Source organism: Pogoniulus pusillus, chromosome 25 (genome assembly GCF_015220805.1).
Source record: "Pogoniulus pusillus isolate bPogPus1 chromosome 25, bPogPus1.pri, whole genome shotgun sequence".
Classification (NCBI taxonomy): Eukaryota; Metazoa; Chordata; class Aves; order Piciformes; family Lybiidae; genus Pogoniulus; species Pogoniulus pusillus.
Window position 1 is genome coordinate 18,467,725 of NC_087288.1, and position 14,004 is coordinate 18,481,728.

The window sequence follows — 14,004 nt, forward strand, 5'->3', positions numbered from 1 at the left end:
CCGTCCCACACAGCCCCCGCGGGCACTCAGCCGGCAGGGGCAGCACCCGGGGCAGGAGTGCCAGGGGCAGCGGCAGGGCTGCAGCCACGGCCCGGCGCCGAGCGCGTCCTGCCCTTCAAACCTGCCTTTCCCGAGCTGATTCTGCCCCCCTCGGCGGAGGGCAGAGCCTCTCTCCGGGCACACGCACAAGATGCAGCAGTGAGGGCAGAGCTGCTGTGCATGTGTCCTGCTGCCGGGGGCTGTGCCCTTCTTGCCACCCTGCCAGCCCTGCACGTGGGTCCCCGCTCCGTGCCCAGAGCCGCACCGAGGGCGCAGGGCAGCAGCGCTTTGCTCTGCAGCGAGCCCAGGCCTCAGCCAGCCGCCACCTAGAACGGCTGGGTCCGGCCGGCGGCAGGGCTGCGGCAGCAGCACAGCCCTCGGCACAGCAGGCTCTGGGGGCTGCCCTCCGGCACCCATCACTGCCCCCCGGGGCTGAGCAGCTTGCTCCAACCAGCACGGCGGAGGGGAGCGCCGCAAAGCGGCCGCCGCCACGGGGCCGGGCGAGAGGCGGCAGACAGGAGAGAAAGCGCCGAAGCTTTGCCCAGCAAAGTGATCTCAGTGTCCTGGAGCAGCTCCTCATGCTCCGCGTTCCGCTCCCCACGCTCCGCGCTCCGCGTTCCGCTGCCCGTGCTCTGCGTTCCGCTCCCCATGCTCTGCGTTCCGCTGCCCATGCTCTGCGTTCCGCTCCCCAAGCTCCATCCCTTTCTCTGGCCTCACTGTAGCCTCTGCCTGCGCACACGGCGCACAGTGCTGGTGCTCTCAGTACAAAGCCACTTGCAAAGACTGAACTCCCTGCTTCTCAGCATCAACTGCAAGGTGCTCCCCTCTGCTGCATGCTCCCATGAGATGTTTAGCAGCCTCTGAAGAGCAGTTTTAAGCAGCATCATTTGCTGTTATCCCCCCAAATCACTTCCTAGCCACCTAGTTCTAGAGAAGCCATCTAAGAGCAGCAGATGCCTGAGAGCAGTGCAAGAAGGAACCCAGCCTGGACTCAAATCCGTTTGCAAATGCATAGACAGACCTTTAGCCTGAGAGTATGACCATGGTATGCAGAAGTCCTGCTCCTCCTGCATGGGGAAAGGACATCACAACTGGACAAACCCCTAACTCTGGTTGTCAGCTCCTGCTTCAAATAAAAAGTCAACTCCTTTGAAACCTTGTGTTAAACACATTCCCGTGATCAGCACAGCTCTAGCAAACAGCCACGGGGGCAGTCCCATGCCCTGTGGGCAGAACACAAATGCCACAACAGGTTGTTCTCATAGAACAGCCAATTTTAGCAGACAGAAATCATCTCCTGCCAATGGTTAGGCATTGGCAAAGGGATCAAATGTCCCAAAGAGATCTCTGGCTCTGCAACATGGAAAACCAAACCAACCAGCCCCCTAAAAAGTCAGTGCAAATTGAACTTGCTCACCAGGATGGATTCTTAGTAAGCTGAGGATAAAGAAAGCAGAAGGACTTAAAGGAAGAAAACCAGCTAATTGCTTTTAATCAAAGATGAAGAAGAGGCAGTCCTGGCTCCTATGGCAGAAGCTTCTGTGCGTAGCTCTGCTGCCGCTGCCGAGGGGGTGCAGGCTCTGGTCACTCTGCAGCTGCTTGCTGGCTGCCTGCTACCTGTGGCAGAGCTATAGAGGATGAGCTGGAGCCTGGCACCTGGGACACATCAGCTCCAGCATTGCGAGACGTAGCAAGAAGGACAGCAGCAGCTGGGGAAATGGACCCCGAGGCCTGCTCAGAGGAAGTGTTGCCCTCAGCGGAGCCACCCCTGGCACTGCAAGAGAACAAAAGGACACCTGAGCGAGCCACCAAGCTACCAAGAGAGCAGCAAGCCCTTCTTCTGTCTCCTGCCCATCTGCAGGTCCACACAAACACCTCCTGCCTCTGGACACCTTCCATATTTCAGAGTGCAGCCACTGAACATTCTAATTCAAAGCCCAAATCAGATTTCAAGGCACCCAACACCCTCCCAGGGAGTTAAAGTGGACTGAGTCTGTAGTGCAGTTGGACCAGATGATCTCAAGTGTCCTTCCCAACCTCACTGCTTCTGTGAGATACCAGCTACTGTCCCCTGCACTGCTCAGAAACAGCAAAGCCCAGCCCTGTGAGACAGCAGCAGGACTCAGGGGCAGCAAGCAGAAACTCACTGCAGCACTCCAGGCTGTGCCTCCCCAGCTCGGGGGGACAGAGACTCACCAATGCTTTGGTAGCTCAGGATGGATCTTGGACTGGTTGGTGGGTAAGGAATGGGCTTGAAGGTTGCACTCAGAGAGTGTCAGTCACTAGCTCCATGTGGAAGTGGAGACCAGGGACAAGTGGTGCTCCTCAGGGGCCAGTGCTGGGCCCAGTGCTGTCTAACATCTCTGCCAGTGACATGGGCAGGGGCCTTGAGGCACCCTCAGTGAATTTGCCAGTGCCACCAAGCTGCGTGCTGTGGCTGAGAGGCTGGAGGGAAGGGATCCATCCAGAGGGACTTGGACAGGCTACAGAGGTGGGCCCAAGCCAACCTCACGAAGTTCAGCAAGGCTGCAGGTAAGGCCTTGAACCTGGGTCAGGGGAATGCCAACACAAATGCAGGCTGGACAGAGAGTGGGTAGAAGGCAGTGGTGAGGAGAAGGACTTGGGGGTGCTGGGTGAGGAAAAGCTCAGTGTGAGCTGGTAACCCTCTGGGCTGCAGGTCGAGGGAGAGGATTCTGCCCCTCTGCTCCACTCTGATAAGGCCCCACTTTAAAATTACTTTGTGCAGGATGACTGTGCAGGCTGAGCAGGCAGCACGGAGCTGCCAGATGCAGTCCCTGTGCCTCGGCCCTGAGAAGAGAGCTGGCCAGGAGGAAGGCTGCACCCTGGAACCTGGCCCGGCTGTGCACTCCCTGCCACCATGCGGGCACTGCCTTGAGCTTGCCCCGAAGAGACCTGGGAAGGTAAAGAAAGGCAAATTAAAATAGAGCTTGGGAGTTAGGGGCTGATTGGAGAGCCCAAGGATGCCTCTCAGCCTTTTCTTCTTTGAACAGAAGCCATCAGCCTGGCTCCTATTCAGTGCTGCAGCAGCAAACATCCCCAGGTGTTCAAAGGACACTGCTCCCATTCTACCCTCCAGGGTCAAAAAGGTCAAAGAATTCCCTGGAAGCTTTGTATTCCAAAGTTTAGTTCACTCTCACTCACACTCCTGAAGAGCTTCTGCTCCTGCCAGCACACAGGCACAGCTCTGAAGCAAGTGCCAAAGGGCAGCCCAGAGCAGACACTTTGTGAAGCTGTCACCAAGCAGAAGGCTGAGCTGGGAAGCCGAGAACCTGTGACTGTGTGGCCGAGGTCCCTCAGCACTGCCTGGGACTGCCACTGGGCAAGTGGCAGAGCAGGCCAGGAGGGAAAAGGAGCTCCTAAGAAAACGGCAGCTGAAGAGAAGGTCGAGTTTGACACCCAGCTAGGGCAAAAGCTTGTGGGGATCACAGAGTTGCAGAGTGTTAGGGGTTGGAAGGGACCTCTGGAGATCATCCAGTGCAAGCCCCTGCCAGAACAGCATCACCCAGGAACACATCCAGGTGGATTTGGAAAGTCTCCAGAGAAAGAGACTGCACAGCCTCTCTGGGCAGCCTGCTCCAGGGCTCCAGCACCCTCGCACCAAAGAAGTATCTCCTCATGCTGAGGCTGGACTTCTATGCTCCAGCTTGTAACTGTGGTTCCTGGTCCTGTCGCCTGGCACCTTCTTTCTGACACCCAACCCTTGTGTTTGGTATAAATACCCTTGGGTATTTATACACACTGATAAGGTCCTCTCACAGCCTTCTCTTCTCCAGACTAAACAGGCCCAAGGCTCTCAGTCTCTCTTAAAGGCAGAGATGTTTGAGTCTCTTCATTGTCCTCATAGATCTCTGCTGGGCTCTCCAGCAGAGTCACAGAACAGATTCATGGAATGGTTTGGGTTGGAAGGGACCCTTAAAGGTCACCAGCCCTACCCTGCAGCAGTGAGCAGGGACATCCTCAAGCAGATCAAATTGTTCAGAGCCCCATCAAGCCTGCCCTTAAACACCTCCAGGGATGGGGCCTCCAGCACCTGTTCCAGTTTTCCACCACGCTCTTAGTAAAGAACTTCTTGGTAATGTCCAATCCAAATCTACCCTTCAAAGCATTGCCTCCTGCCCTGGTGCTACAAGCCCTTGCAAACAGTCCCTTTCCCAGCTCTCCTGTAGCCTCCTTCAGGCACAACAAACAGCACCAAAAATCCTTTTACTTTGTACATCTTGGAAAAAACCTAAAATAGACAAGTGACAGAAACCTCTGTCTGGCAAAGGAGAGAGCTGCACAGAGCCCTGATGTGTTCTGGAGACAGGAAACCATCTCTCTGCTGAGTAACAGCAGCTACTGAGCTACTCTTCAAACCTGCCCCCTGAGGAATTCTTCTCTTCTGGTAGTCCAGCTCCAAATCTGAAGTTCAGAGCCATCCCAAATTAGCCACTTGAAAGAGATCCCTGCTCTGACAACGACTTCCACCTGCACCCAACAGCACTGAAGGCAGGAGGTACCCAGCAGAGATCACTGTGGCAGCAGGCACCAAAGCAGCTCATCTGTTCCAGCCTGCAGCACTGAAGTGTGACAGCTCAGCAGTTCTCTGCCACCCTAAAGGTGCCCACCACAACCCAGCACAACTCTGGGCCCTTAGCACAAGCAGCTTCGAATGCCCTGGGAACCATTAGAGCCTCCTCCCTGGAAATTCTGACTCACAACCTACACTTGGAGCTTCCTATTCCTCTTTGCACAGCCCTGAGTAAGGACTGACACCCATGCCGAGAGGCTGTGAGCACTGCTGGCTGCAGCAGTCAGTGCCTGTCTCTCCTGCACTGGGGAAATGGAAACGCAGCAATGGGAACTGAACTCACTGAACAATGCTGCTGGATGTTGTAAGCCCCTGAGGCTATCAGCACCTGAACAAGGGCATGGCTGACACACACAGCAGGAGCTTTCTCAGGTGATGTTTGGAGTGATTAAAAGCAGCTGAAGTGCAACCCAGTTCTAAAAGCATCAAAGGGTAAAAAGCAGCCAGGCAGAGACCCTTTGCAAAGTCTGCTCTGGAGAGAACTCTGCTGGCTCAAGGCAACACCACAGGAAAGTGATCAAAAACCACTTCTGAGCTGAGAGCTATCAAACAAAGAGCCCACAGCAGGCCAGGCCTATCTGGGTTGTGTGCAAGTGAAAAGTAACCCCGTGGTGGCTCCTCCTTAGCCCCAGGAAGGACAAGAAGCAGCCAGATGAAGGCTGCCTTAGAAATGATGCTGTGGGCACTTGAGCAACAAAGCAAGAGGTCAAAAGAGCAACCCCTGTGGAATCCCAGCGGGACAAAGCTGGAGGGCACCGGAAGGCAGAGCTGGGAGAAGACAGCTCAGCACATGCCAGCTGAGTACCTCCTGGGAGGAAGAGCTCTCAGGTCCCTCTGTGGCCAGCTGGAGCTCAGGGCAGCGGACAGCAGCGCTGAGCAGAAGCTGCACCTCGCGGCTGCTGCCCTCCAGGACGCTGTGAGCAGGCTCTGCCTCTGGCTCCAGCACCTGCAGAGAGAGGAGAGAAGAGTCACTGAGCAGAGCCCCGAGAGCCAGGCTGAGCAGGGAGCCTCCAGCAGCAGCCACACACAGGGCCAGGAAGGCCATTCCCATGCAGTGCCCTGCCGAGATGGCAGCAGGTGACTCTTCTGCTGTAGGCTGGGTGGCAGCTGCTGACCAAAGCCAGCAGCACCAGCGCTACAGACACACCCGTGGGCACTGCCACTGGGCACCAGTGCCTGCAGAGTGCCTGCCCTTGCTTCTACTGGCCCCTGCTGGAAAGCTTGTGAAAGCTGAAGGAGCTTTTGCTGCTGTGCTTCTCACCTGCTTCTTGACAGGCCACCTGGCACCTGGGGGCTTGGTGCTGTCCACCCACTTCACTCTGCCAAGGCAGTCATCCCAGTCAGGGACCTCCTCTGGGGGCAGCTGGAAGGAGATCCTGGACACCAGGCACTTCACAGGGTGTCTTCTGAAGGTGACCTCGACTTGTGACTGCAAGGTCACCCCAATGTCCTTGGCACAGCCGGCACGGAGGTGTCCTACCTGGAGAGAAGCAGAGAGCCAAGACCAAACTGGCATCACTGGCAAGGCCAGGCCAGGCTGTTGGTGTGGGGAGCAGCTGTGCCAGGAGCCTCTCTCTCTGTGAGGAGAGGTGAGAGCCATGGGGCTGTTGAGCCTGGGCAAGAGCAACCCCAGAGGGGATCTCTCCAAGCTTCTCAAGAGCTGAAGGTGGGGGCACAAGAGGATGGGCCCAGGGACAGGGCAAGGGGCACAAACTGGAAGCCAGGAGGTTCCATCTGGCCAGGAGGACAAACTCCTTTGGTGTGAGGGTGCCAGAGGCCTGGAGCAGGCTGCCCAGAGAGGTTGTGCAGTCTTCCTCTCTGCAGAGATTCCAGACCCCCCCTGGCCACGGGGATCCTGGGCAAGCAGCTGGAGGTGACCCTGCTGGAGCACTGGACTGGATGATCCCCAGAGATCCCTTCCAGCCCCCAGCGTGCTGGGACTGTGCCAAACTGCATCTCACTGAGGACTGCTCTGGGCTTTGCTAGAGAAGAACACCAGAAGGTGCCACCTCCTACAACACGGAGCCTCTTCTGGCCCAACCCAGCCAGGGATGGCATCTCCTAGGTGGCACTGAAAGGGCTCTCACTGCGCCGTGCTGGCTCCCTGCTTGCTGCCGGGAAGCTGCCAGGCAGGCTCTGAGCAGCAGGGAAGGGCAGACACAGCCATGCTCACCTGGGGGGAGAAGTGAAAGGGAGCCTCAGGCAGCCACTGGAAGCGCAGGGCCTGCCCCTTGCTGCGGTTGGTGACAGTGAAGGTCACGGTGCAGGGAGTGCCGAGGGGACAGTCCCCAAACTGGATGTGGTCCCCCTGGGCAGCTGCTGGCAAGGAGAGGGAGAGGTCTCAGCGTGCAGGGAGATCCACCTGCCCCCTGGCACCACAGACACACAGGGGCCAGCTCTGCCTCCTCCAAGCCTTCCTTCCTCTGGCCTCTGCAGCCCAGGACATGGCTGCACCTGGGCTGGTTGCTGATGGTGCCAGCTCATGTCCAGCTTGGCACCCACCTGCATCCCCAAGTCCTTCTCTGCAGGGCTACTCTGGGCCCAGCATGGACCCCTGAGGGACACCACTTGTCACCAGTCTCCATCTGGGCACTGAGCTCTTGACCACTACCCTCTGGATGTGACCATCCAGCCAAGTGCTTATCCACCAAGCAGCCCACCCAGAGAGGACACAAACGATCAGGTGTGCTCTTCACAGCACCCCATGGGCTGCAGACCTCCTTTGGAGGTCCTCAATTCAAAGCTGCTCTCTGTGAGCCCTCCCTGTTGGCCTGCAAACTTCTCCCTCCACAGGGCCCCTTCCCTGGTGCTGCCAAGCAAGGCTACTCTGCAGGCTACACAGGGGGGCAGAAGCTGCCTGCTAAATCTGGGCCAGCCCTGCGCTGGCACCAGCTGAGCCCAACCATGGAGGTTCCCATTCCTTGCTCCACCTTGGCAGCCTTTCCTCTTACCCTCAACCATGTCCTCCTCCAGGCTGCTCTCAGGGAGGTCCTGCTCCTCCCTGCCTGCCACCAGCCCCTGGACGTTGTCCAGGGTGAAGTCCTCATCGTGGCCTTCCCCCACCAGCCTGATGGTGGTCTCCTCACGGGGGTTGTCCAGCACCGACACGAGGATCTTCCCCTCCAGGCGCTGGGCCAGGCGCGGCTGGAAAACCACCTGGAACTCTGCTGCCTCCCCACGCCGCAGGAGCAGGCGAGCGGTGTGGAGCTGCCTCTCTGCACAGCCAGGGACAGCAGGGGCAAGGGGGACACAGGAGACATTGCCACGGGCAGAAAGGGAACAGGAGCTTGAACCCAGCTGCCTCTCTGCACAGCCAGGGACAGCAGGGGCAAGGGAGACACAGGAGACATTGCCACGGGCAGAAAGGGAACAGGAGCTTGAACCCAGCTGCCTCTCTGCACAGCCAGGGACAGCAGGGGCAAGGGAGACACAGGAGACATTGCCACGGGCAGAAAGGGAATGGGAGCTTGAACCCAGCTGCCTCTCAGCACAGCCAGGGACAGCAGGGGCAAGGGAGACACAGGAGACATTGCCACGGGCAGAAAGGGAACAGGAGCTTGAACCCAGCTGCCTCTCAGCACAGCCAGGGACAGCAGGGGCAAGGGAGACACAGAGACATTGCCACGGGCAGAAAGGGAACGGGAGCTTGAACCCAGCTGCCTCTCTGCACAGCTGGCCCCACCGATGCTTCCAGCCCCTCCTGCTCTGCTCATGGGGCTGTGACACCACCACAACATCCCTGGCACTTGTCCTAGGCTCAGCTCAGCTCTGGCTTCGGCTGCAGCCAGCCAGCCCCTGCCTTAAGCAGAGCTGAGTGCAAGAGCACTTCGGCTTTTGCTGGCTGCCTGTGGGCTCAGAGCTCCTCCCTTCAGCCTGCTGACTCCCCATATGCAGGCAAGACCTCAGATGGTCCCCTGAAGTGGTGACAGCCCCCAGGACTGAGCCCACCATGCCCAGAAGAAGAGAAAAGCTTCCTAGAGCTTGCTAGGAGGAAACCAACCCTGCAAAGAGTGCATGTGCAAGAGCGAGGGGACAGAGAGCCTCAGGACACAAACTGTGGCCAGTGTCTGGTGGCCTCTTGGCCAAGGCAGGAGTGGGAGACAGATTGCCCTGGGGGAGTGCCCACGTTTCAGGGCTGATGAATTCACCTTCTCCAGCAGAGTCCTTCATGCCCACGCCTTGGTAGAGGCACTTTGTGGTGGGCCCAGCTCTCAGAGAGAAAACTCCCTCCTCATCCAGCAGGTCCAGCAGCACCTGGCAAAAGAGCAGGAGCACCCTGGGGTGGGCACAGCATGGCACAGGGACTGTGCCACAGGGAGGTGGAGGCAGAAGGGCCCTTCCCGGAGGGAGCTGCTGAGGAAGGAGCCTCTGCCCACTGCTCTGCCCCAGCAGAAGCTCAGCAGGTTGCTGCGCTGCCCCAGGGGGGCTCTGAGCACAAGCCAAGGCTTTCCTCTGGGCTCCGAGGGCGCCCGCAGAGCAGTGGGGCACTGCCCAGCCCCGCGGCCGTGCCAGGACCGCTCCTGCCCAGCACAAGCCTCGCTGCCAGAGCAGCGCTCCCGGGCAGCTCCTCACCTGGGCAGGGACAGCGGCAGAGTTGCGCAGGACCAGCGGCAGCTCCTGGCGGGCGCCCAGCGGCAGCCTCCCGAAGCGCAGCAGGAGGCTCCCTCCGCGGCCGCGCAGCGCCGGGCGCAGCACCCGCACCGCAGGCAGCTTCCCTGCGCCGCTGATGCCAAAGCTCAGGCTGGCGGCTCCCACTGCGGCAGGCCTGCGGGACAGGGGCAGCAGACAGCGCTCGCTGGGCACGCAGGGCAGCCAGGGCCACCTGCTCGCCCCTCCTGCCTGGGGCTCCTGCCCCGGGACGCAGCTCCCTGCCCCTCTCCTCAGGGCTGTGCCCAGGAGGAAGCTGCTCTGCAGAGACAGAGCCTTCCAGAGCTCGCTGCAGCCCACTGCACTCAGTGGGGCTCCCCAGGGCAGCAGAGGCATAAGCAGGGCACAGGTGCCACGGGGCAGCTTCCCTGGCTGTGCTGAGCCCAGGCAGAAGCAAGCAGCACCAGCAGAGCCTGAAGAAGTGTCCAAGCCAGAAGGGACACATCAGTGGCCCCTGCAGTGAAGGGGATCTCCAGGGAGGCTCAGAGCAGGAATTACTCCTCAGGGCAGCAAACTGAGGCATCTTGGCCCAGCTCAGCCACTAAAGGGCAGGCCAGGCCCAGGACACACTCAGTGCCCAGGGCAGAGGAGCTGAGCTCCTCTTGTAGAGGGCATCCAACGGCTGCCTTAGCACCAAGTATCTTGAGGCACCCCAGCAGATCCACCAGGTCACCACCTCAGCACAGACAGGAGGAGGCCACAAGGGCAGGTGGCTTGGGGCACAGAACCCACTGCACCCAACCCTTTGTCCCTGGCAATCTCCAGCTCAGCTGGAGCTGCACAGCTCCACTGCTTCCTCATTCACCCACTCCCTGCTGGCTCCTTGCAATGGTTTGCTTTGGAAGGGACCTTGAAAGCTCATCCACTCCAACCTTGCAGTTGGCAGGGACATCTGCAGCTGGAGCAGGCTGCTCAGAGCCCCAGCCAAGCTGACCTGCAATGGCTCCCAGGATGGGGCAAGCTCCTACCGCTCTAAGCAACCTGGGCCAGTGCCAGTGCCCCACTGCCCTCACAGCCACTGCTGCAGGCTGCACCAGGACACTGCCCTGCTTGGCTGCATCTGAGAGCTACAGCTTTGGATTGCTTTGGAGCATCTCTGTGAGCAGGAGAGGCTGAGAGCCCTGCAGCTGCTGAGCCTGAAGAAAAGCAGCCCCAGAGGGGATCTGTGAGGTGAGGCTGCTGGAGCCCTGGAGCAGCTGCCCAGAGAGGTTCCAACCTCCCCTGGACACTGGGATCCTGGGCAAGCTGCTGTGGGTGCCCCTGCATAGGCAGGGGGGTTGGGCTGGGTGATCCCCAGAGCTCCCTTCCAAACCCCACCATGCTGGGATGCCAAGTACTCCACCTAAGGCGACGCAAAGGGTTAGGAGGCAGCAGGAAGGGCCTCTCCCAAGCTCTCCTGGAGTTACCTTGTGTGCACTTCAAGGGAGGCCTCAAAAGTGCAGCAGTAGCTCTGTGCCTTCTGTGGAGTGAAGGTCACAGTGGCAAAGGCATGGGAGCAGCTGGGCAGAGACATCCGGACAGGATCCACCGCAAAGATGTGCCCAGGGTGGCTCTTCAGCTTGGAGGAGCCCTGTGAGGGTGGCAGGAGGAAACTTCTCTCCATGTGCTGCTCTCTCAGCCATGCACGGAGCATGAGGAACAGCCCCAGACAGCGTGGCCCCCTTCCTGTTTCCCTGGGCAGGCTCCTTCCCTCTCAGGGGCTGAATCCAAAGCAGTGCTGACCCTGTGCCCAGGGGGCTGCCATCCACCCCAGGAGTGCAAAGCTTGCTGTGAGCTCTGGGCAGAGCCCCAGCACCGAGGGGAGGTAGGGACTGCATGGACAACCCTGCTGAGAACCTGCAGCTGGCCTTCAAAGAGGAGGGAGAAAGAGCAGAGAGCCCAAGGAAACCAGAGAGTGCCTTTGCTTGGAAGAGACCTTTTGGATCGTCAGGTCCAAGGCTGAAGCCAGCACTGCCAAGTCACCACTAAATCATGGCCCTCAGCACCACATCTCCTCATCTCTAAAAGCCCTCTGGAGATGGGGACTGCACCACTGTCCTGGGCAGCCTGGGCCAGGCCCTGACAGCCCTCAAGGGCAAGAAACTGCTCCTCCTGTCTGACCTAAGCTTTCCTTGGCACAACCTGAGGCCATGTCCTCTTGTCCTAGCACTTGTGCCCTGGGAGAGGACACTGATCTCCCCCCAAAAGGGTCTGCTTTGAGCCCTGGCTCAGAGTTGAGTAAAAGCTCCTCCTCTGCCTGTGAGAGCTGTTCAGAAGGGCCCAAAGCCCCAGGGGCCTTGAGCTCAAGCCTTGCCCGAGACAGGCTGAATCCAACCCAGCTGTCCCCTGCACTGAGCTGGACTGGGCTGGGCAAGAGGAAGCAGTGGAGCTGGAGAACGAGGCAGATGCCCCACGGCCTTCAGACAGCCACCAAGGCCTCCTGTTCTCACCTTCCTGGTGATGGGTCTGATGGAGAGGAGCACCTCACAGGGCACTTTGCTCACGTTGGAGATCTTGAACCGTGCCGTGGCCTGGTGCCCAACCAGGACGTGGGTGAAGAGGAACTTGTTGTCATCCCTGACAAACACCCCCTCAGCCTCCACTGTCTGCAGCACCTGGTGGAGGTTGCTGCTGCTGCAGATCTGGTACTCCTCAAAGATGGACTCCACATCATTGGTCACAAAGGCTGCGAGGAGAGCAGAGGGAGGGCTGAGGATGGAGAAGCCTTCCTGCCCGACCGACCCTGATGGGCTCTCAGCAGGGCTGAGCAGCCCTTTCTGCCCAGTGAGCTGCCAAAGTCAGCCTGGGGTAGGGCAGTTGGCTGTGAGGATGGAGCTCAGGCAGTCTCAGCCTGAAAGGGTTTCTTTTGATCCTTCCATGCCTCCCTGCCAGCCTCTCCCACTGGCGGACCTGGGAAGTGCCTCTGAGGACTCTGAGATGGGAGCTCAGGGTCAGGCTGTCCGCTCTGCCCCAGCACTGAGTTTGGTGCTGAGCAGCCACAGGAACCTGTGGGCAGCGCTACCTGGCAGGCAGGACTCGGCCACCAGGCTGTAGGGGATGCCCAGAGGGTTGTCCCTGGGGTCTCTGCCGCTGATGTCTATCAGCAGCTGCTCCTGGCACGGCCCTGGCACTCCCGCAGCGCACTCCACCGTCACCGCCTGCTGGTGCCCAGGAAGGATGCAGCCAAAGGCAGGGGACACCGTGAACATGCCCACAGTGAGGCGAGCCTGCAGAGAGAGTGCCAGCAGATCCTGAGGGCCAACAGCCTGCACCTGGAGCCTCTCAGCAAGGAGGACACCAGGCTTTGGCCTCCAGCAGGGCCCAGGGCGGGCAGGGATGACTCCATGGCCCAGAGCGCACCCCAGGAGGAACTGAGGGAGCCAAGAGGAGCTGCAGGCCTGTCCCAAGGGGCTTAAAGAAAGCACTTTGGCTGTAAAGGCTGAAGGTGGGAGCTGGGATCCTTCAGCCTCCAAGGGTCAAACAGGAGAACAGAGAGAACTGTGAGTGACAGCGGCAGAGGAGAGAGGGCACTGGGCAGAAGGCAAAGCAAGGTCAGCTCCTCTCCATGGACTGGGAGCTCAGTGGGGACATTGCACAGCTGTGGCACTCACAGCCCTCTTTTGGCCAGCAGCCACCAGAGGCAGGCTCTGCTCCTTCCTCTTGGCCCTGCAGCTCCAGCTCTGAGCCAGAGGTGCAGGGCACCCAGCAGCTGCTGGCTTTGCTTACGGCTGGCAGAGGGAGGGTCTCCACCATGCAGATCATATCCCATGCCATGGGGACTTGCTCCCGGCCTGGGCACAGCAGTGCAGGAGCCTGTGCTGGGGAGCAGGAGCCACTCACCTTGGCAGAGGGCTTGGTCTCCTCTGGCACCAATGGCCTGTCCTGCTTGGCTACAGCAGACCTCCCGTTGAGGCTCTGCTTCCTGTGGGACTGGGAGAGCCTCCTTTGGTGTGCACCCAGGGGAGAGAGCAGAGAGCAGCCCTCAGGCTGAGCTCCTCCAGCCCTTCTCCAAAGCCAAACCTTCCTCCTGCCCTTCACCCTCCCCTGCACCACCTGTGGCTATAGCTTATTGGCAGAAGGGCTCCGCCACCAGCTTCAGGAGGTTCATCAGGAGGATTCTGGGGCACCTTTCTATCCCCTGCTCAGCAGCCACTTGCACAGGCAGGCAATGACCCAGGTGGCACAGGACATGGCCTGGTTTGCTTGGCAGAGGCATTGGAGTCCAAGCCTGAAGCCAGCACTGCCAGCTCACCGCTGTCCGCTCGGCACCACAGATCGGTGCCTTTGAAAGCCCTCCAAGGACAGGGACTCCACCACTGTCCTGGGCAGCCTGGGCCAGGCCTTGGCAGCCCTCAAGGGGAAGAACTTGTTCCTCCTGTCCAACCTGGACCTCCCCTGGCACCACTTGAGGCTTTTTCCTCTGCTCCTATCGCTTGTTCCTCGGGAGAAGAGACCAAGCCCCACCTGGCTGCAGCCTCCCTTCAGGCAGTTGTAGAGAGCCAGAAGGGCTCCCCTCAGCCTCCTCTTCTCCAGGCTGAACAAGGCCACAGACCCTCTGCTCTAGAGCCCTCGGCAGCTTTGTTGCCCTTCTCTGGCCAGGCTCCAGCACCTCAATGGCCGTGGAGCAAGGGGCCCAAGCTGAGCCCAGGAGCCAGGGTGCAGCCTGGCTGTGTGTCCTGGCTGCCTGCCACACACCAGCCCTGCTGTGAGGCCTCCTCAAGCAGCAAGGCTGCCGCAGGTCTCTCTCA

At 59.7% G+C, this 14,004-nt stretch overlaps 1 protein-coding gene across 1 annotated transcript in view; it reads right to left on the minus strand.

The window, feature by feature from the left end:
* Positions 1-1,501: 1,501 nt before the first annotated feature.
* Positions 1,502-14,004, minus strand: part of LOC135186411 (hydrocephalus-inducing protein homolog) — a 60,346-nt gene continuing 47,843 nt past the window's right edge. Inside the window, exons 55-66 of the mRNA XM_064164056.1 lie at positions 13,097-13,199; positions 12,279-12,483; positions 11,707-11,942; positions 10,684-10,835; positions 9,203-9,395; positions 8,779-8,884; positions 7,582-7,845; positions 6,804-6,946; positions 5,892-6,110; positions 5,436-5,576; positions 2,777-2,952; positions 1,502-1,813 (exon numbers count right to left, since the gene is read on the minus strand). Coding sequence (XP_064020126.1) covers positions 1,624-1,813; positions 2,777-2,952; positions 5,436-5,576; positions 5,892-6,110; positions 6,804-6,946; positions 7,582-7,845; positions 8,779-8,884; positions 9,203-9,395; positions 10,684-10,835; positions 11,707-11,942; positions 12,279-12,483; positions 13,097-13,199 — 2,128 coding nt within the window. The 3' untranslated portion in view covers positions 1,502-1,623. The remainder of the gene's footprint in view (positions 1,814-2,776; positions 2,953-5,435; positions 5,577-5,891; positions 6,111-6,803; positions 6,947-7,581; positions 7,846-8,778; positions 8,885-9,202; positions 9,396-10,683; positions 10,836-11,706; positions 11,943-12,278; positions 12,484-13,096; positions 13,200-14,004) is intronic.